At 39.1% G+C, this 20706-nt stretch overlaps 1 protein-coding gene and 1 pseudogene across 2 annotated transcripts; both read right to left on the reverse strand.

Annotated features, from left to right (window-relative positions):
- Nucleotides 1-1397: 1397 nt before the first annotated feature.
- On the reverse strand, nucleotides 1398-17348 carry LOC149016137 (L-type lectin-domain containing receptor kinase IX.1-like; annotated as a pseudogene). Its single transcript, XR_016173580.1, has 3 exons — nucleotides 17238-17348; nucleotides 16437-16538; nucleotides 1398-3159 (listed from the first exon to the last, which is right to left on the reverse strand). The product of XR_016173580.1 is annotated as an L-type lectin-domain containing receptor kinase IX.1-like (transcript).
- On the reverse strand, nucleotides 16008-19994 carry LOC149016138 (Pentatricopeptide repeat (PPR) superfamily protein). Its single transcript, XM_089157259.1, has 4 exons — nucleotides 17238-19994; nucleotides 16437-16538; nucleotides 16267-16329; nucleotides 16008-16168 (listed from the first exon to the last, which is right to left on the reverse strand). Exon 1 carries the CDS (start codon nucleotides 19871-19873, stop codon nucleotides 18335-18337), a length of 1539 nt encoding a protein of 512 aa, XP_089013385.1. The 5' UTR covers nucleotides 19874-19994; the 3' UTR covers nucleotides 16008-16168; nucleotides 16267-16329; nucleotides 16437-16538; nucleotides 17238-18334.
- Between the last annotated feature and the right edge of the window lie 712 nt (nucleotides 19995-20706).

Raw genomic sequence — 20706 nt, forward strand, 5'->3', positions numbered from 1 at the left:
TTAATTGAACATCGAGAGACTCTTGGTTAGTTTTGTTAACTGAAACATTTAAATGATATTCAGTTTTCTAAGTTTTGTTAACTGAAACATTTAATTGATATTCAAATTTTCTTTTCATGGTGCTACCGATTGTAAAAAAGAACTACTAGTTGGATGGGACTGCCAACTGATCACAAGTAGAGGATTGTGATCTCCTGACATCCCTTCAATATATATTTAGATTGTTTGGAAATACACTCCCCTCTTAAATTTATAGTAGAGGAGTATGAGAAGAGCACAATGTTCTACCTACGATACTAATTTGCTAACCCTACGTACAATTGTCGTAATAGCTCGAGTTGTACAGAGTTTGTTAATCACCTATCTTTATTATAATGAAATCAAGCATTGAATTTGTACTTTCTAGAATTACTATTGTCTTCCTCATTTCAAACCAAGTGACTATTAAGTGTTAGTGTAAAATGACCATTTGACCTTTAAATTCAAGAATTAACGTATAAAGCTCATTTTATCCTTTATTATATGAGACATGTAAAACTACCACTTTGACATCATTGTTGAGCCATGAAACTGAAAAAATATTAAGTGGACTACGTATACAAGTGCTAACCATGGAAATATATGAGAAATAGACACTCTCATCATGGATTGATTCATCTCTCCTGCCAGTCCTTCCTTTAAAGAACAAAGGCTTCTGGTTGTTCCAGGTTGGCTAAATTAACTTAGAAAGGATTCATTAATGATGTGCAACTACATGATACTGTGGTGTGTCTTTCTCCAGCTTCATTAATGAAATGCAGTGGGTTTTGTAGTTGCCCTCTTCCTCTCAATCCTCATGGAAGCATTGCTCATAGAGAATTCAAATTGGAATTAGAAGATTTTGATTCCCAACCACTCTTGCTTGTCCATCACTTACAGGGTCTTTAACTCTTTACCAAATTGGTTCACCTACTAGAGGGAGGATGAGAGATTGCAAACTTGAAGACAGTTACAGAACCAAATTGAAACTATCAAGTTCTACATCTAGGGTTGCAACAAGGTCGGATTGGGTTGCGTTTATCAGCAGGAAAGATGCGCATCCTCTATTGATATATCAATGAAAACAGTAACCATTTTCAACAAATCAATGGTTTTGGTTATTCTACTCTCCTCAATACAGAATATTAGAATATGTTTACAATAGTAAGCTACTCAACAAAAAAATGTGAAAAAAATTGCAAGTTCCAAAATAGCAAATTAAACAAGATATGCAATCCAAAGGTACATTAACATTTTTAAAAAGAGCTCTATTTGTTCTTTCTTTCTTTCTTTCTTTCTTTCTTTCGTTTTTTTTTTTTTTTTTTTTTTTTTTTTGGGGGGGGGGAAGGCATACACATTACATATCTATTTATCGTGGATTACTTGAGGGATACAGAGGGAGAAGATGAAGCAGATGATGACCTATCTAACTTGGAGGAATTAGTTTGCCACTGCTGTATGAAGGTTGGGATGATGAAATCAAGAATGTAGACATACTGAATGAACTGGGTTAGGCATCTTCTATGGAAGAATGGGCAACTGGAGCATCAAGTTGAATAACATGAATAGCTTTTCCAATGGAAGGTCTAAGTTCGTAATCTGAGTGAGCACACCACAGCCCAACAATCATCAAGCATTCTACTTGTCTCTTGTCAAAATCCACACCTTGATTGGGTCAGCAGCTTCAGATGTTTTTCAGTTCCATAGAGCTCCCAAACCCAAGCTACCAAACTTACTTCATCAGGGTCAGCCCTAATCTTAACTTTCTCCCACAAGCAATTTCCAAGAGAATAATGCCAAAGCTATAGATATCAGATTACTTGGTATATTTAGGAGCCATGTATCCCATGGTACCAGCTATATTGGTTGTTTGTGTATGTGAGACTGTTATTATCACGATCTACATCGACGACTGCTTGTAAGTACTCTTCCTCATGTTCCACAAGCCAAGCCAGACCAAAATCCCCATGTTAGCATTGAAAAGGGTATCTAGAAATACATTGCTGGATTTAATATCCCTGTGGACAGTGCATTGTTCCCACCCTTCAAGCAAATATTGTAATGCAGGGGCAAAGTCAAGAGCCATCTTGCACCTCAAATCCCATGTCCAGGAACCCCTGTTTCAAAATAGATAGAAATCAAGACTTCCATTAGGCATGAACTCATATGCAAGTAGTAACTCTTCCTTTTGGTAGCACCAACCAATGAGTTACCAAGCTTCCTATACCGCAACTAATGATCTTGACCTCGGATGTGTACTCCTTTGTTCCCCGTTTAGAACCTTGAGAGATCCTCTTCACAGCAATATCCTTATTGAGATCACATAAGAAGCCTTTATAGACCCCTCCAAATCCTTCCACTCCAAGCTTTTGTTCCTCATTGAAATTTCCAGTTGCTAGAGCCAATTCAGCAAGGGCACATCTAAGATCACATTGTTTCCTGCTCAGCTCTTTTGTTTTTTTTCTTCAAACCCAAAGCAAACCCAAGACAGTAATAATCGCCACAACACCTCCAGCCACAGTCAGTCCCACAACTACTGCTAAATTTGTACTCTTCACAGCCAATCTCTTATTATTCTCAATCACCAAACTTGAAATGAAATCCCAGGAATTGAGTTGATATATCTAAGCATTATACCCGGTCGATGAAGAGAATACAACAGTGACATCTTCTGCTAGAATTTTACAGAGATCAACGATAGAGTTGACACTACAGTTCCCACGAGAAAGAGCTTTATTAGCAAAAGTCAATACGCCACACAAGTTGTGGGAGCTTGAATTGCTACCCAAGCCTCCCAAGAGTTACAATTTAGCTATCATCGTTCTCCAGAAAGAAAGATTAAGACATGTGCTAGTGCAGATTTAGGGGAATAGATGTTGATACCTATGTAATTGTTGCTTGGATTCCAAGCATTCATATAAGTTTCAAACTACAATGCAATGATGGCATTATTAATACATACTTGTGTCGAAAAGTCCAAGACCACCACCATAATAAGGCTTGCTGAATACAAAATCCTGGAAGCAAGGAAGAAAGCAAGACCATCTCCATAGCAGTTTGTGCAGCTGCATAAATCTCTCCCAAGGTGAAGATGAACTGGGTTGTGAAGTTGGTTGCATTTCCAATAATCTTGTCCCAGAGCTGAACAGTACTACTATAAATCACTCAACCTGTACTATCTGTGAGGCTTTAACGATGATTACTTTTTGGGAGGCCGACAGATGGATAAGAGGGTGTGGCATCTCGCTGGAGCACAATCGTGCCATTACTCACCACTGATGCATTGAAATTTGGAAACTTGAATGATTTTGCAGGAGGAATGATCGAACAAAAAAAAAAAGTAAGCACTAAAAGATAATGAAATAGTTGAAGTACTCTAACGAGATAAGTGCCATGGGTTTGGTTAGCGGCTTGATGCTGAAAATAGTCAAGGGATCCGAAGACATGATTCCTTATAGCTGTTAATGTGAAAACTCTTCACCCCCAACAAAAATATATATACATACATATATATATATATATATATATATATATATATATATATATATATGGAAGAGGAAGCTCTCTGGAGTTTGGTTACACAAAAATCAATTGAATCTACTTCCTTGAAAAATGAGAACAAGCGCACAGATCCATCAGGCTGGTGAATAAATCACATGGTATTTTTGCCAGACAGTGACACGGTGCCAATGTCTATAAAAAAAATATAAGGAAGCTATGATCAATATGTAAAAGCTACATTTTGGTATTTTGGATCATGCCAATACAAATAGATTAGATATAACATTTATCAAAAAAAAAAAAAAAAAAGAGATAGAACCCCCATTAAACATACACCAATCCACTAATCAACTAGAGAGCAATACTTGATGGCCACAAGAAAACTGCAGTCATGATGACCCTTCCCCTCCCCTAACTCTTCTTCTATGTCTCTTCAGTTTTTTTCTTGAGTTCCTAACCTTCTCTCTCTTTTTCTCCTCCCTAGGGCTCACTGAGTATGAAGTCAAAGGAGGATCCATCGCAAGGATTTGCCATCCGCAGCAGCCACATTTTGTGTCGGGAATGTCTACTCAGAGTATGACTGGACTTTCTCTATACTCTCTCCACCTAACATCTTTAAAACTGGGAAGTTTCCCGCTCTGGAATCATCCTTTTTATAGATCCTGAAATGTCATTTTCTATTCACCAATCCTTTTCCCCAAATAGCCTTCTAAATCTTCAATGTGTGACATTTCTTGCTCCCTTCTTGGACTTCTCTACCTCTTACTTTCTCCTCTTCCCACGTGTGGGGTACCAATCTTTTCTTTTCTTGCATCGATCTTGGGCCTCTTGCCTTTTCTTCTTCTTCCCTATCCTTTGGTGAACTCATTTACTCTCCTTACTTTCTCCTTCTCTTTGTTTCAATGGCGCATCCAAGCTTGTCAACTTCATCTCATGGCCACAATCCCACCATGGCATTTGGCCTTCTTGGAAGCTTGCCCTCCTCCACTTGCTCCCCACGACAATATGAAGAAGTCATCAAGAGAGAAGCAGCAGGCCGGAAAGCCTCTGGTAATGGCGTGACAGTGGTTGATGGCTCTGTCTTGAGGTTCCTTCCTAGTAAGAACATTGATAAAGGCTTATTTGGATATGCGATGGCTCACCCACGACTGATTATCCACATGGCATTGGAACCTTTTCCGAAGAAATAGCATCCGGGGGGGGGGGGGCTTGCATGACTGATGGCAATTGGGTACAACTCCATGAGATTCCTAAAGATTGCTATGCTGCCAGTAAGGTCATGGATGCTGCAGCCAGTTTGGGAAGAGTAGTTGATGCTCAACTGAACCTCAAGGATCTGGTCTCTCTGTAGACATAGCTCGAGTGAAAATTATGTTCCTAGAAAAGGCAGTTGATTGCAAAGTTTTTGATGTAGGAGAAACCCTAGAAACTAGGGGACCTACAAAGTGGGCTACTAGACTCTTCGAATGAAACACCTATTCTTGACAGATAGTAAAGAAAAGGAATTGCAGCACTTAAAATTCTGATTAATCATGCATATAAAACAGCTAAAGTAGAGAAAGAAACACGAAAAGGCCTAACTGATAAGCACAACTAAACAAGAATCAAATATGGAAACAAGGGAATGGGGATCTTAGCACCATAACACTAAATTGAACACAAGGGGATTAAGAAACTTAAAGAAAATAGAATTGTCCTAATCGATATCAGATTTCTAACAAGGAATTCAGCAATTAACAATGTAGAGGGAGTCTTAGGAAGTTCTGTTTTAAAATAAACTACTGCCAAAGAATAAATTAGAAATATTTAGGGAGAGACAATGTTTCCTGCTGGTCTTGGCTGCAAAACAGGTGTTAGAAAACATTTAGGAACAGAAATAAGAGGGGGAAAAATATTTTGAAGTAATGGTGAACCCTAGGAAAGGAGAGTAGGGTTATAATGGAGAACCACATCTTTTAACTATTGTACTAGAGGTGATAATAGAGAAGGAGAGAAAGAAAAGATAAAAAAATAAAAATAAAAAGAAGGTACGACAGAGAAGAAAGAAAATTCTGACGGACATAATAGTAGGGAAAGAGGAAGGAAAATAAAATAAAACTGAGAGAAGAGGGATAGAATCGATAGAAAGGAAAAAAGAAAAGAGAGAAGAAAACAATTATGCAGAAGAAAAGAAAAGAAGAAGAGAGAACTGATCCATGCAAGAGAGGAAAGGTAGTAGAGGGGAAGAAAAAGAACTTACTAGAAATCCACGCCAAGAAAGAGACTCGCACAAGAGGGAGGAATCTTTTAATTTTGCATTCATTCATTCATTCTTTGCCAAAAACGAATTCCATAAAAGGTTTAAATAAAAAAATTGATCCCTCCCAACCCTACATGTTTAATTCCCAAAATAACCCCAACTTAAGTAGTAAATATAACCCAAACCCAAAATAATTCAAAATTGGGCCAGTTTCCATCCAAAATGCAAAGGGTGAATCGTTCCAAGCGAGATGTTTGTTCAAGAACCGTATCCTATGCACTCGATGCAGTCGCATTTCCTACACTGATGAGTTTTGCATATGGCTGTCAAGGCAACGAGGCGATGCTAGGCAATAGAGCACAACAAAAACCAAGGCGAAAAGGCACGCCTAGGCGGACGCTTTGACAACGTTGGTTCTGCATGTATCAGACACTCAAGGATGTAAGCACAAACCTGGACTTGCCACTAGCTAGGTACTACAGGAAAGCAAAAACCACCCCACTGCTATCAGGCTCCTCTAAAACCCTCTCAACCAGATGCCTTGAGAAGTTCATAGGTTTCAAAAATAAGAAGTCATTGAAAGAAATCCGACGGTGCCCAAAAGCAAGGCAGTGTTGATCAACGAGGACCACTCAACTCAACTACGTCTAAAATGGATTGTAATGAAGAGGGAGCCAGCGGTGACGGTGGTAGGAAAAATCTTTTCGAGGATCAAACTGAAGACCTCCACATCTCGTCTCTGTCTGATGAATCTCAAAAAAGGTAAGAATATGTTGACTGCTAAAGGGAAACAAATCCTATTTGGTGAAAAGCCCAATCACAGCTGCATCTCAAAGTGCAAGTCCCATGCAGAAAAGGAACTACTGGCTGAAAAGAACTGTTAACATCTATAATGTTAACTGCTGCAACTCGAAAGTGGACGGTTTGTGCCATGGAGGACATGCTATCAGACCAAGAAGGGTGCCTTGGGCGAGAGTATTAATTGGGACCCTGAGCCACGCCACCTGCAAGTGTCAATGTCCTGATAGCCCTTGCAACAACCTCTGGACCCTATGGACTCATTCCTTACCCTCATGGACTCTCTGCTTGTTTCTTCCCTTGACCCAGATGGCCTCTTGGGCCAAATGAAAGAAGCCATTGACTCCCAAGTCATCAACAAGGTTGGCCCGACTATCCTTAACACCCTTCCCTACTGCGTTTTACCAGAGCCAAGAGGTGGATCCACCTTGATGGAAAACCAGGAAAACCCTACCTCTATTTTTAATTGGCTTTTTGAATCTCCTGCAATTTCAGGTATTACCCTGTTTGCTTTCTTGTTCTATTACATCCGTAAAATTTGGATTTTTATCTTTGACTTTGTTTCAATCCCTTAATTTTGTTTTCATACTTATCCATTGTCTTTATTGTTGTCTCTGATAGGCGTTCCCTGATTCTTTCCATGCACATCATGTGATGCCCCGCATCTTTTATATTATTATTTTATTATTGTGTGTGAATGTGTCAGTCTTTAATATTATTAAAGGATCCAATGATTAATTTTATGGTTTAATCAAATAATTTGAGTATGGTTAAAGGATAGCTTAAATGAGGCTGGATCCAATTGATATTGGGTTGAGGTCAGACATCCCTCGTGGATCCTACAGCAGTGGAATTAGACTGAATTGAAAACGAGGAAATGATCGGCATGATTTTCGGAACCCAGAGGTACTAAGATTAGCACCTCAAAGTGGTCCCTGCATAAGAAATTACAGCGGGCCCACAAGCCCATAACAAAGCCCATTAGTCCTATAATTAAATATATACTATATGTATAATTATAATTATATATATATATATATATATATATATATATATATATGTATATTATATATTATATATAATATATATTAACCGACTTAAGAGGACCGACTAAGAGGGATGAACCGACTAAAGAGGAGAGAGAGAGGAAGCGGAAGCCATTAGAGGAGCAGAGGAGAAGTGAAAAGGGAGAAATGAGAAAAAAAAATACAGAGAGAGAGAGACAAAGGCAGAGGAGAAGAGAATTGTGCAGGGGAAAGAGAAGAGAGAGAAGAAGTAAGGAGGAGAAAGAAGAGACAGAGGAGAGAGAAGAGAAATGGATTTCAGATTTTGCAGAAACGTCTTAAGGAGGAGAGGAAAGAGGAAAGAGGAGGAATAAAAGGAGAGGTGAGAAACGAAATAGAATTGAAATAGAAAAGTTGCAGAGGAATTAAGGAGAAGAGAGGAGAGAGAATAAGTGGAGAGGAGAAGAGAGAGAAGGGGAAGACCGTAGAAGAGAAAGAGAAAGAGAAGTTGCAGAAGGAAAGAGAAGATGAATAGGAGAAAGGAGAGAGAAGGAGAGGAGAGGAGAGGAGAGAGAATGAGTGGAGAGAAAGTGGAGGGAAAAGAGAGGGAAGAGAGGAGAAGCCCGTAGGGAGGAGAGAGAAATGAGAGGAAAGGAAGAGGAGAGAGAAAATAATATAAAAAGGGGAAAAATTCCCTGTTGGCTCCTGCGTTTTCGTAATTGCCGTTGATCGATCGAGATGCAGGGAGAGCGGATTATGATGGAACCAAGGTCAGGACATGCACGGAACAGGTAAGTAATATTGACCAACCTGTAAATGTTAAGTGAGTGATTCCTTTTAGTAGACATATAACATGCACATGATAACATAAAGTCTATTTTATTCATTCATTGATGCAATATATGGAAGGTGCATGATATATGTATGTTTGTGTATTGAACAAAATGCCTGGATTGGATGACAGCCTAATGATTTGACCGAACTGCTCGACTTCGAATGCTAATAGTATTCTTGAACTGTCATCATGAATTTGAAAGGATGTTTATGCATGTTAAATGTAAATTATCATGCTCTCATATGTAAATGATGAAATGTCATAAACTGTGCTCAGATGAGATTGAATGATGCTTATGCTTATCAAATATGGAATTGTCATGCTCTCATATTTAAATGATTGAATTGCATGAATTGTGTTGAGATGAAGGCTTGAATGATGATTTGGATTGAAAAATGTTCATGAAAATATGCGAGCATGGTAAGGCAATTTTAAGAAAGAGTAAAAGAATAAAATGTTAAAGGCTTCTGTAAGACCTGGTACTTATGTACCCAAATGGGAGGGCATGAAGCGGCTTCTGTAAGTCCTGGGAGGGCATGAAGCAAGACTGAAAAGTGAAAAGAAAAGAAAGGAAATAAAAGAAATAAAGAAAGGAATAAAATGTAATGGCTTCTGTAAGTCCTGGTACTTATGTACCCAAATGGGAGGGCATGAAGCGAGACCGAAAAGTGGAAAGATATACTAGACCGATGATGGCCTCCTGTAGAGAACACCTGGCCTTGAGCCAAGAGACTGATGCCACTTGTGTGGTTTTGACTGATGCCACTTGTGTGGTTGAGACTGATGCCACTTGTGTGGTTTTGACTAATGCCACTTGTGTGGTTGAGACTGATGCCACTTGTGTGGTTGAGACTGATGCCACTTGTGTGGTTGAGACTAATGCCACTTGTGTGGTTGAGACTAATGCCACTTGTGTGGTTTAGACTGATGGTGCTCTCTCTACAGGTAGCGCTTAGGTCTAGTTTAATGAAAAAGGAAAAGGAAAAGAAAAGGAAAAAGGAACAGAAAAATGATAAAGGAAAAGAAGAAAAGAAAGGAAAGTTTGGAATGTATGATGGTATATGATTTTGATGTGATAATTGATGCATAATGAACTGCATGACTTACTTACATGGTTGTCTTTATTGCTTACTGGGCCGCAAAGCTCATTATTGTAAATGTTGACAGGTACTCAGATTCATGATAAAGGCAAGGTGTTGCCATCTGTCAATGCCTTTAAAGTTAAAGATGTAATCTCATTCATTTTGTTAAGTTTGATGTTTGTATAACTGGAAGGTGAATGTATATATTTCTTTGAGACTGTATGTATTGATCTAGACACTGTTGAAAGGTCAAATGTAAATATAACAGGACTTTAGATTGTATAACTGGACGGTGAATGTATATATTTCTTTGAGACTGTATGTATTGATCTAGACACTATTGAAAGGTCAAATGTAAATATAACAGGACTTTAGACTGTGTACATATATATGTTTATGAGTCAAACTGTCAACCAGGTTGTTTGTTTTTTAGAATGTTTTGTCTAGCATTTTGTTTTATTGATTATAAAGAGGTGTTAACGAAGAAGAGCTATCACGTGCCCTAGTGGAATGTACATGATGTGGGCCCCACCAAGCTGTTGAAAACTGGGGTCGTGACACATCAAAGCTAGTCTGTTTACCTTCTTTCTTGTGTTTTTCTCTGTTTTCTGTTGTTCTGTGCACGTTTGCCAGTGGATAGTGTCTTGTTTTGAGTCTTCTTGTTGGATTGATAGGCTGCTGCTGGTTAAGAAGATAGTAGTGGTAATCAAGATAATTTTTCATGAAATGTAAGAAGAATCAAAGGAAAGTTTACCTTAAATCATCAGGAAAGACTTTGTAGCAAATTTCGTCCTGATGTACTGTTCTTATGTGAACCCAAATGTAAAGAACTTAATGAAGTAAAATCCAAACTTAGTAGATCTCTTAAAGGCCTTGGGTCAGTTTTTGAGGTGCCCAATGGAGGGACTAGAGTTGTCCGGGGGGCCTAGGGGTCCTCACAAGACCCTCCATTTCTTCTCATATTCTATTCTCCTCCCAACATTATATTGGAATACAATTCAACTTTGGGAACTCGCCAATTGTATGTATTTTTCTCCATGCTCCACCCCAATATCCAGCCCGGAAAACTTTCTTTGGTCCTCCTTACTCTCTCTACCATCCAATATCTACGAACCTCTCCTCATTTGTGGGGATTTTAATGAGGTACTCTCAAACCGATAAAAGCGATGGCCAATTTAGACCTTCCCCGAACTTCAGCATCCAATGAACTTATTTAAATCTCCATCCTGTCTAAACTTCAAGGCAAAGGCCCTGAGTTCACCCAATCTAATCATAAGAAACCGCTGCACTCACAAAAGAAAAGCTTAATTGAGTTTTTACCAATCCTGACATCATGGCCCTTTTCCCAATTCTGAAATTGACCAAATTGCCGGCCATAGGGTCTGATTATTCCCCCCTTCCTAATCAATACTAACCCTTTTTTGATGGTGGCAGGAAATATTTCACTATCGAGCGACATGGCATAGCCACCCGAATTTTTTTAGTGATGTGACTAACACATGAAGTACCCTAGGAGCAGAACCTCTGCATGAAAAACTGGCTAATCTGTCTAGGTTCTTGAGGATGTGGAACTCCAACAAATTTGGTAACATTAATACTCTCTGTGAGAGACTTGAAGGAGAATTGTCTGCCATTGAATCTGATAGATGCCTTGATTGGGAATTATATAATCTGAAAAAATCATGGTTGCATTGGATTTACAACTCCCAAGAGATGTTTTGGTTCCAAAAATCTAGGAAAAGTTACATTCTGGATGGTGACCAACATACCAAATACTATCATCGGCATCCAAGGTCAAGCTGTAACAAAAGAAAGATTGTATTTCGATACATGAAGATTTGTGTGTGTTGAACCTGGATTAATTGCCGACCGTTTTGTACAACTCATGAGTAATCTATACACTTCTACCTCACCCTTGATGCCCCCTGGTAGATGATCTCTTTCCCGCAATTAATAGTATTGTCAATGATTACGCGCACTGTCAGTAAGCCTGATCCAAATGAAATTAAGAATTTTGTATTCTCTATTGGTGCTTTCAAAGCATCGAGGCTTTAATGGCTTCCAAGTTTGTCTTCTTCCAAAATTGTTGGGACTTGGTAGTGTTTGTCCAGAATTTCTTCAATTCTCGGCACTCTTCCCTTTGGGGTAAACCACACTCTCCTCTAATTTATCCCTAAGAAAGACGATGCCTGGATTTTAGCTATTAGCTTGTGCAATGTATCCTATAAGATTGTAGCTGAACTCTTGGCTGCTAGACTCAAGCCTAATCTAGGGGGCCTTTGTCCTTCATACACAAACTACTGATAACAGCATCATTGCCCAAGCAATCTTCCATTTCATGAACAAAACCAAAGTCAAACCGGGTTTGAAATTGGATATGGCTAAAGCTTATGACTGAGTAGAATGGGTGATCATCTTAAGGCTTTTGACGTCCCTAGGTTTTGACAACAATGGTGTGACCTGATTAAATGTCTCATCTATACACTCACTTACTCTATCAAAATCAATGGAATCCCTTTCTCCTACTTCTCTGCATCTAGAGGCCTCAGACAAGGCTGTTCCCTAAGCCTGTACCTCTTCCTCTTGGTCATAGAAGTCCTCTCTCGACTCCTTCCTCGTTTTAGAAATGGTGATGCCTTCCAAGGAATTAAGATTGCTAGAGGTGCCCCTGAAATCTCACCTCTTTTTTGCTCATGATACCTTGCTTTTTTTGTAGAGCCAGTTGTGTTATTAAAATTGTGCTGGAAATCTTTACTAAAATAATAGGCCAAGTGATCAGTCTAGAAAAAAGTGAGGTCTTCCTTAGCAAAAATGTACCTGCCCATCAAGGGACCAAAATCATTAAGATTCTAGGTACCAAAGGAATGAAGTGTAATGTTGTCTATCTAGGAACAAACCTCTTTGGCCGAAACCTAGGCCAGAAGAATTTCAGTTTTACTTTGGACAAAATGTGTGATAAACTAGCTTGCTGGAAAGCAAACTCCCTTTCCTTTGCTGGTCGAAATGTCTTTGATGTAGGAGAAACCCTAGAAACTAGGGGACCTACAAAGTGGCTACTAGACTCTTAGAATTAACACCTATTCTTGACAGATAGTAAAGAAAGGAATTTTTTTTTGGAAGCACTTGTAATCGATTTATCATGCATGTAAGACAGTTAAAGTAGAGAAATAAACACGATAAGTCTTACTGGTAAGCACAATTAAACAAGAATCAATAGGGAAACAAGGGGATGGGGATCTTGGCACCATAATACTAAATTGAATGCAAGACTATTAAGAAACTTAAAGAAAAAATAGAACTATCCTAATCAGTATCAGATTTCTAACAAGGAATTCAACAATTAACAATGTAAAGGGAGTCTTAAGAAGTTTTTGTTTTAAACAAATAATTGAGAAGTATTTTAGGAGAGATAATGTTACCTGCTGATCTTGGCTGCAAAACAGGGGTTAGAAAGCATCTAGGAACATAAATAATAGAAAGAAAAATATTTTGAAGAAGTGGGAATCCTAGGAAAGGAGAAAATAATATTCTGAAGTAATGGCGTATCCTAGGAAAGAGAGTAGGTGATAAGAGAGAGGGAGAGAAAGAAAAGAAACAAAGAGAAGGGACAGGAGACTAACAGAAGACAACTAGACTAACAAAGAAGGAAGAAAGAAAAAAAAAAAAAAAAGAACCGTGGGTTTGGGAAGAAGAAGAAGATTTCCAAGAAAGAAACTAGGTCTTTTTTTTTTTTTTAAGAAAAAAAAAAGAGTAGATCTTTGTAGAGGAGAGCAAGGAGAAGTTTTCTAGTGGGAAATAAAGGTGAAAGGAGGAGAGAAAACTTACCTGGAGAGAGAAGAGAAAACCAGCACCGCCAGTAGAGAGAGAGAGAGAGAGAGAGGGAGAGAGAGAGCAGCCGTGAGCTTTTTCTAATTCTTTTCTTTTCATTCAAATTGCCAAAAACGAATTTGATACAAGGTTTAAATAAAAGAATTGATTCCTCACAACCCTACATGTTTAATTCCCAAATAACCCCAACTTAAGTTGTATATATAACCCAAACTCAAAATAATTCAAAATTGGGCCCAAACAGACTCTAGGCCCAGCCCATAAAGACTAACAATGAAATCAAAATATTTAAATAGTAAACTACTACCCAACCCACTAAGACTAAGAAAAATAACATGACAAACTGCCTATGAGCAGTGTTTCTCATCGTCCATCCACATAGATGCTGTCGTGGGATGATCTCTACGTCGGCGTCGTCGGTAAACTCGAAACTGCTCACTGATGTCTTCATCAGTCTTGATGCAATCTATGTTGAACTCTATGCTTATTTATCACATGCAACACTCACTGGTTTCCTAAGAATGTTTGCAGACAAAGGGATGCTATTTGCCAATGGTTCTGACTAGGTCATCCTACTTCAGGTAAACATCTCACCCTGATAGCATGGGATAAATGTTGTCTGCCCAACAGAACTAGTGGTTTAGGATTCAAAAGCTTTGCTCCTCAAATTAGGCTGGAGACTTCCCATTGAACCCAATTGATATGGGCTCGTTGTCTCAAAGCTAAATATTTTCCTAAAACATCACTGTTTGATCCAAAGGTTGGGGAAAAAAACTGGTCCTTTTGTGTGGAATAGCTTACGCAAAATTTGTGTGGAAACGACAGGGATTCTTCTTGCTGGTTTGACCCTTGGGTTTCCACAACCCGGACCATACGGTTGGCGAGTTTACTCCCCATTTTCAGTCAAGAGGCTCCAGTCTTGCTGATGTGGTGGAGAGGAGACCTCTTCTAATGGAAGAAATCAGACTGACTTTCCCTAGGAATATTACAAAAGAAATAACCTGTGTGTCCCTTGGCCCTGATCAGGACTGCTGGAGATCTTAAATTTCCACTGATGGATCTTTTTTGACTGAACTTGCTTTCAAAGAACTGACCAAGAAATAGATATATGTCTGCTTCTTCTCAATATGATGTCTGGTGGAAATTTTTATGGAAGATAAATATTCATCCCAAATTCAAAATGTTCTTTTGGTGATTGGTAAATGCGGGTACCCCAGTCAAGGAGACACTCCCTTGATGGACACCAGTCCAGCCTTATTGTGCTGTGTGGTGATAGAACAGAATCAACTCAGCATCTATTTATTGGTTGAGAGTGGACCAGGCGAATCTGGGTAGCTGGCCCCCACGTTTACGAACTGAACAATTTGACCAATCTAGTTTGCTTAATCTCTGCTATTCGTTATTTCATACATTACAGTTGGATAAGCCTATGCTACAGTGGTTTTTTTCCAAACATACTGAATACTGATAACTTGTTATGGCATTGGGAAGTTAAGGAATGAGGTGTTTTTTAATAAGGCTGAACGAGAACCTAATAAACTAATGGCTTTTCTGTCAAAATGGACATGTAACTCGGTATAGCCCCCCCGGTTTACACAAGGATGAGCTAACAAAGACCAAGTTAATACCCAACCAGACATGTTTATGTAAAATGGCTGGAGTAGATAAAATCGGAAGTGACCCAATCTTGATCTGTGCATGTGTAAAGACCACAAGAACTGACCGCACAGCATTGTGTTAGGGGCTAGTGAGCAAGGATTCGGTACATGCAATGACCATGGGATATGATGAAGGGAAAGATTCAATCAAAGTAGTACTGAATAGAATAAGGATTGAAACTTGCAAAAAGTCTCAACATGCAAGTCAAGCTGATATGGAGTGACAATCAGGAGGTGGTGCAACTGTTCCCTAAACCAACCAAGGGTGTCTGGCCCCATGACAAGGCGGAAGATATAATCAGTCTACTCCAACAGACGCCAGACATAAAGATAATCTCACCCACAAACAAAAGCCTGCTGCAATGGGCCTCCAATTTAGCCCTACAGCATCTTTCACAAAGGACAATCTCAAATGGACCACAACAAAATAGAGGACCTATGTAACTGTGATATCAGCGGAGTTTTTTAATGGGTTTCTATTTTAAAAAAATCACTAGTCAACTAGACTCTTTCATCAAAAGAAAAAGATAGAAAAAGGGAAATTTTATGTCTTAAAATTCCTTTTGAATTATTTCTGAGTCACACTGGCAAACTGTATATTTGCATAGAATTAAAGGTTTTTAAAATCCATTAATCAGATTCATTTGGCATAATGCCATGTTGAATATTGTTTCTTAGTTTTCATTTTTTTTCATGCATCAACCTGACCAGTCCAATCAAACTACTCATTTATTCTTTTGAGATGTTTATCCAGTAGGACCAGTACATTCAAATTTGACCCAACTGGGAGTTCTCCTAGTTGGGGAAATAAAACAACCGTGTCCAAGCCCTATCACAGCATGAATGACCTAAATCTCCACTACAAATTCCCTATTAATAGAGAAAAGTGATCCGCAAGCAGATGCAGCACTAATCAAAGCACTCCTTGTTGCCAAGTCAAGATTTCGGTAAGGTTAGACACTAAACAATTTTCCTTTTTACAAAGCTAACTATTTATTGTAACAATATAAACTATGAAGAACTCTTTTCTATTTAAACCCCCACCCCCCAAAAAAAAAGAGGAAAAAACTAAACTTCACTCATGCAGTAAGCCAACAGAAGAGTATATGCAAAGATGACTAACATCCAGCTTCAGGTAGATCAATTACTGGTTGATCCAAGACTTCTCCTACTTCCGCTCTTCAATTCTAGCAAAAACCTCATCCCTATTTTTTTGCACAAAGGAAAACAATAAAAAACTAATCAGTAAAGCTTTCTCATTACATCAACAAATTTTTGAAAGTGACATTCACAAAGATGTTACCTTAAAGATCAGATAGCGAGAACTGAACCAGATTATGCAGGCAAGACGCACAATTTCCAACAGCTTTGGAAAGTGTTACAAAGGAAGACGAATTTCTCATCAGGGGAAGAAAAATCCCAACCAACGATACAGAAAATTGTCATTCCAATGAAAAGCCACAGAGATCTTACCAGAGGAATAAAATCAACACCGATCAAAGCTAAAGCTAACCACAGCACAACCAAAGCACCACTTCCATATAGGAGTAGTGGGTATGCATCTTCTGAGTCCAACTGCAATAGTTTTTCACAAGCAGATGTCAAATGAGATAACCTCCTAACTGAAAAGCAAGGATGAGATTGTCTAAAACCAAACAGTTGAGACACATTGGCATGTATGATCACAAAAGAAATATACCTGGCAAATAACTCAACAGAATAGGAGTAGGTAATGAAGTGTTTCAAGGACATCACACAGGGTTTTTTTTTTAATTATCTTGATAGAATGTGTTTTGATGTCGTTTTGGTATTTGAGAAACTGGCACTAGTTTTTAGTGCTCTAAGATACCATGGTATTATAAACTAAACAACACCAGATGGGAGTAAAAATATACCACAAAAAACTCATATAAATAAGCAGACATAATCCTTGCTACCGGTGAATTCTACCTGAAATAGAGCATGGCATGTAATAAAATTAAATAGCATCCGTCAAATGGATCTACAGGCCCAAGAGAAGTCCTAAAATAATAAGTATAAATATACAGTGGTAAGTGTCACTGACTTGTTTCTCCCTTGGATAGAAAACTGTCAAAGTAATGCTAGTGGGGGAAAACAAATATCTAGAAAAGAGACCTTGAAGCAGAGGTAACTTTTAGCATAAAGGGACAAACCCCCCCCCCCCCAACCCAACTGGGTGCCCAAAGTTCCAGAAATCAATATGTGCTCTTGCAGCCTCTAGAATTTTGTCAGCCTCCATCTTCTCCTGCTTACCCGATCATTTCTAGCCTTCCACAATGTCCAGGCCAGATAAGAAATTAGGTTTCCGTTCTTCTCAGCCTCTTTGCCGTCCTCTTTGTTGAGTTCTTTCCAACCTCTAAACATTCGGCCAAAGAACTAGTACTTTCTACCATTGAAGACCTCATGACTGAATATCCAAACAATACCTGCCTTGCCAGTTCGCAATAAAGAAGGATCTGAGCAATGTCTTCCTTGGCTTATCCACACTCCCTACAAATAGTAACCTTGATACAAGTCCCATGCCAAAGCTACACTAGCATTGTCTGTTCCCACAAGGAGTCAATCTTGGGTAGTGTAGGACACTCCCACACTGCTCTCCGATTTTCCGGCTGCATGTCTTCCCGTATGTGCCCCCTTGAAAATGATAGAACCTCCTTATCTTCCTTCCACAGTTCTCTTCTTGGAGTTGGTATGCTATATTTGCTTCCCCCCAGCACCATTCGGTCCTCATCTGAAAACAGAGAAAGATGCATCTTGAGTATTGCATCAAACTCTTCTTTGTAAACCAGTGCCAAATGGTCTCCACTTCCATGTCCTTGAAATGTGAATCCTCAAGAAAGCCAATTGCTTCTAGTATAATCTACAAGCTGTTCCATTTCTTGTCCAAATGAAAGTTACCAACAGGCATCGTGGTTGTATGATCTGAATGACTTCTACCTTTGAATTTGTTGTCCCTGATCCTCCTGCCACTAGATTCCTCCCATTGCTCGGATGCAGGCTTTCAAGTATTGTGGTTGTGCTACCTACCAGACTTGGTTAGCTTTCCAAGACAAAATTAATCTTCAAGTCTGGAGACTGATATTGAAGAGGTATCTGTGCGAACTGCTCTATAGCACAGGAAACTGACCTGGTCACAAAAGAAATGCATAGATAAATATGTGAACATGCATTTCTCCTTCCTAAAGAAGAAGCTGAATAACAGAGTTGCAGGAATGAACTAAAAAGGGCATCCACAATTCATTCTTGTAATTGAGCCGCTTTTTCTGGCAATGGTAGTTGGTTATCTCACTGGACTCTTTCCACTCAATTTGATGAAATAAATATTAAAAAGAAAGGGTTTTTTTTGAGAATCAACTACTTGTTTCTGGAGTAACCAAGTCATCAAGCAGTTGGAATGCCCTCAGTAGTTTCCTTTCTCTACAGATCGATTCAATCAAGCAAAACCATACAGCAAGCTCTGGTTTAAAGCCTCTCTCTCCTAACCCATTCAGTGCTGCAGTTGCATCTGCCACCATTCCTGCCTCACAGAGACCGATCAGCAGCTCATTTGAAGTTGCAAAATGAGGCAAAAAACCCCTTTCTAGCATGAGACCCAACAACTTGTTTGTGTTTTCCATATCCTTTTCCTTGCATAAGAAATTCAACACAATCCTGTAACTCGCTTTGTTCAGATAAACGCCTTGATAGGGTAACCTCTCAAGCATCACAAGCGCCTCATTAAACCTCTTTTCTCTGCATAGGCCTCCGAGTATCACATTGAAGGTCACAATATCAGTTCTGCATCCCTTTTCCTTCATCTCTTTTAGCAGCTTGAGAGCTTCTTCGACTCTTCCGGCCCTACAGAAGCAATTAATTATGGTAGTATAACCAATAGCATCAGGTTCCGAACCAGAGCTTCTCATCTCATTGAAAACCTCTGAAACCTCTTGTATTCTCCCTTCCTTAGACAATCCATTCATCAGAGCAGAATAATTGAATAGATTTGGTTGACATCCATTCTTACTCATAAAATCCATTACCTTTCTAGCTCGATCCACTTTTCCTCCTCGGCAGAAACCATTGATCAAGATATTATAGGTTAGTGCATCGGGTAAGATTTTATCTTTGGACACCATTTCCTCAAACAATTCGATTGCATCTTTGAGTCTTCCATTTTCACAGAGACCACCCATCAGAGTAGAGTACGTGATTAAATTTGGGTGTGATACGGTAGACTTCCTCATCTCTTCTACAACTTCGAAAGCGGAATCGAGGTTACCCTTCTTGCAATGATGCTTAACCAAGATATTGAAAATGCAGGTGTTAGGCTTCAAGTCAAGCGTTTTCTTCGAATACGAGAGAAACTTCCGGGCTAAATCAAGCTGATCTGATTCAACAAGGAGGTTGAGACAAGTGCTGATAGCTTTCAGTGAGGGCTTTTCACGAACAATTGGCTGGATTGCGTAGAACATCTCAAGTGTCCTTTCGTGTAGAGAAGATTTGGAGAAATGGGCCATTAGATTAAGGAACAGACCTTCATGGAATTTGCAGGTCTCGAAAGTCATCTGACGGAGAATTGCATCGACGGCGTTGAATTTCTTGGATTGGGCTAGCTTGTGAACGATAGTGGAGTAAGTCGAGTGGTTGTGATTGAAGCCCCTCTGAGTGGCCGCCATGTTAAAGATCTCTAAGGCCCGTTGCGGGTCTTTCTCACGTTTGATCATCGAGATGGCAGTTTCATGAGTTATGAACTTGGGTTTTCTCTGAAATTCTTGGATTGAAGATGGTTGGGTTGGAGGATCTGGTTTTGGAGTGGTCGACTTGAGATACTGCAGAGGAGAGATCCATGGAAGCGCAGACGAGGACGATAAAGAAGAGAACTGACGGTAACGCTTGATCGTAACTTCCATGAAATAGTAGGGAAGTACTCAGAGCTTGAAGAAGAGAGATAATTCAATCAGGGATTGCTAGCCGTTAATCGTAAATTGCCCGCCAACTGTTCGATGAAATGCTTTTTTTTTTTTCGGTAAGAGTTCGATGAAATGGTTACAAGAGAAGCGCGTAGCGCGTCCTTATATAAAGCTCTCCAAGCATAAGTCCCTGAGGTAAAGTCCCTGAGGTGTTGAAAGAGCTACTTAACATGAAACAAGAAGGGCAATTCCACCAAATTCTAAAGAGATTAAAGGTTCTAACCCCATGAGCAATGAAATCTGCATAGTTATTGTTTGATCTACTAGTAAAATCAAAAGCTACTAACTCAAAATGATTCCTAAGTTTCATAACCTTATCAATAATATAGTAGCATATCCAATCTAAGGAGTGATTCCGAACCATTGAAGGCCTCAATTGCACCATTGCAATCTAAGAGAATAACCAGCTTAGAAATGTGAATTGGGTCATCAAGATATCATCCCTTATCTCCTCTAATTCCACTGCAGTTGTTGACGTGCTAAGTCCAAAGTGTGCATTTGCCGCTAAGAATCTCCATGTCAATCCCAAAAAATACAACTACGACCGCCTTTCTTACTTTGTTTGTCCCAAGCACCATCCACATAAACCTAAAAATGGCAGTCAACATTTAGTGAGTTGGAACTAGTCATTGTGAGGCCAAGATCTTCACGAGAAAGATTCAAATTTAGATATTGCATTTCATTATAGAATGCCAAAAAACAATTCATTAATCCTTGTAAAGAAGATTGTTTCCCCTAAAAAAAAATCCATTTCGGGCTTTCCATATAAGACA

Source organism: Hakea prostrata, chromosome 5 (assembly GCF_041222555.1).
Source record: "Hakea prostrata isolate BN-2017 chromosome 5, UWA_Hpros_2, whole genome shotgun sequence".
NCBI classification, from domain to species: Eukaryota; Viridiplantae; Streptophyta; class Magnoliopsida; order Proteales; family Proteaceae; genus Hakea; species Hakea prostrata.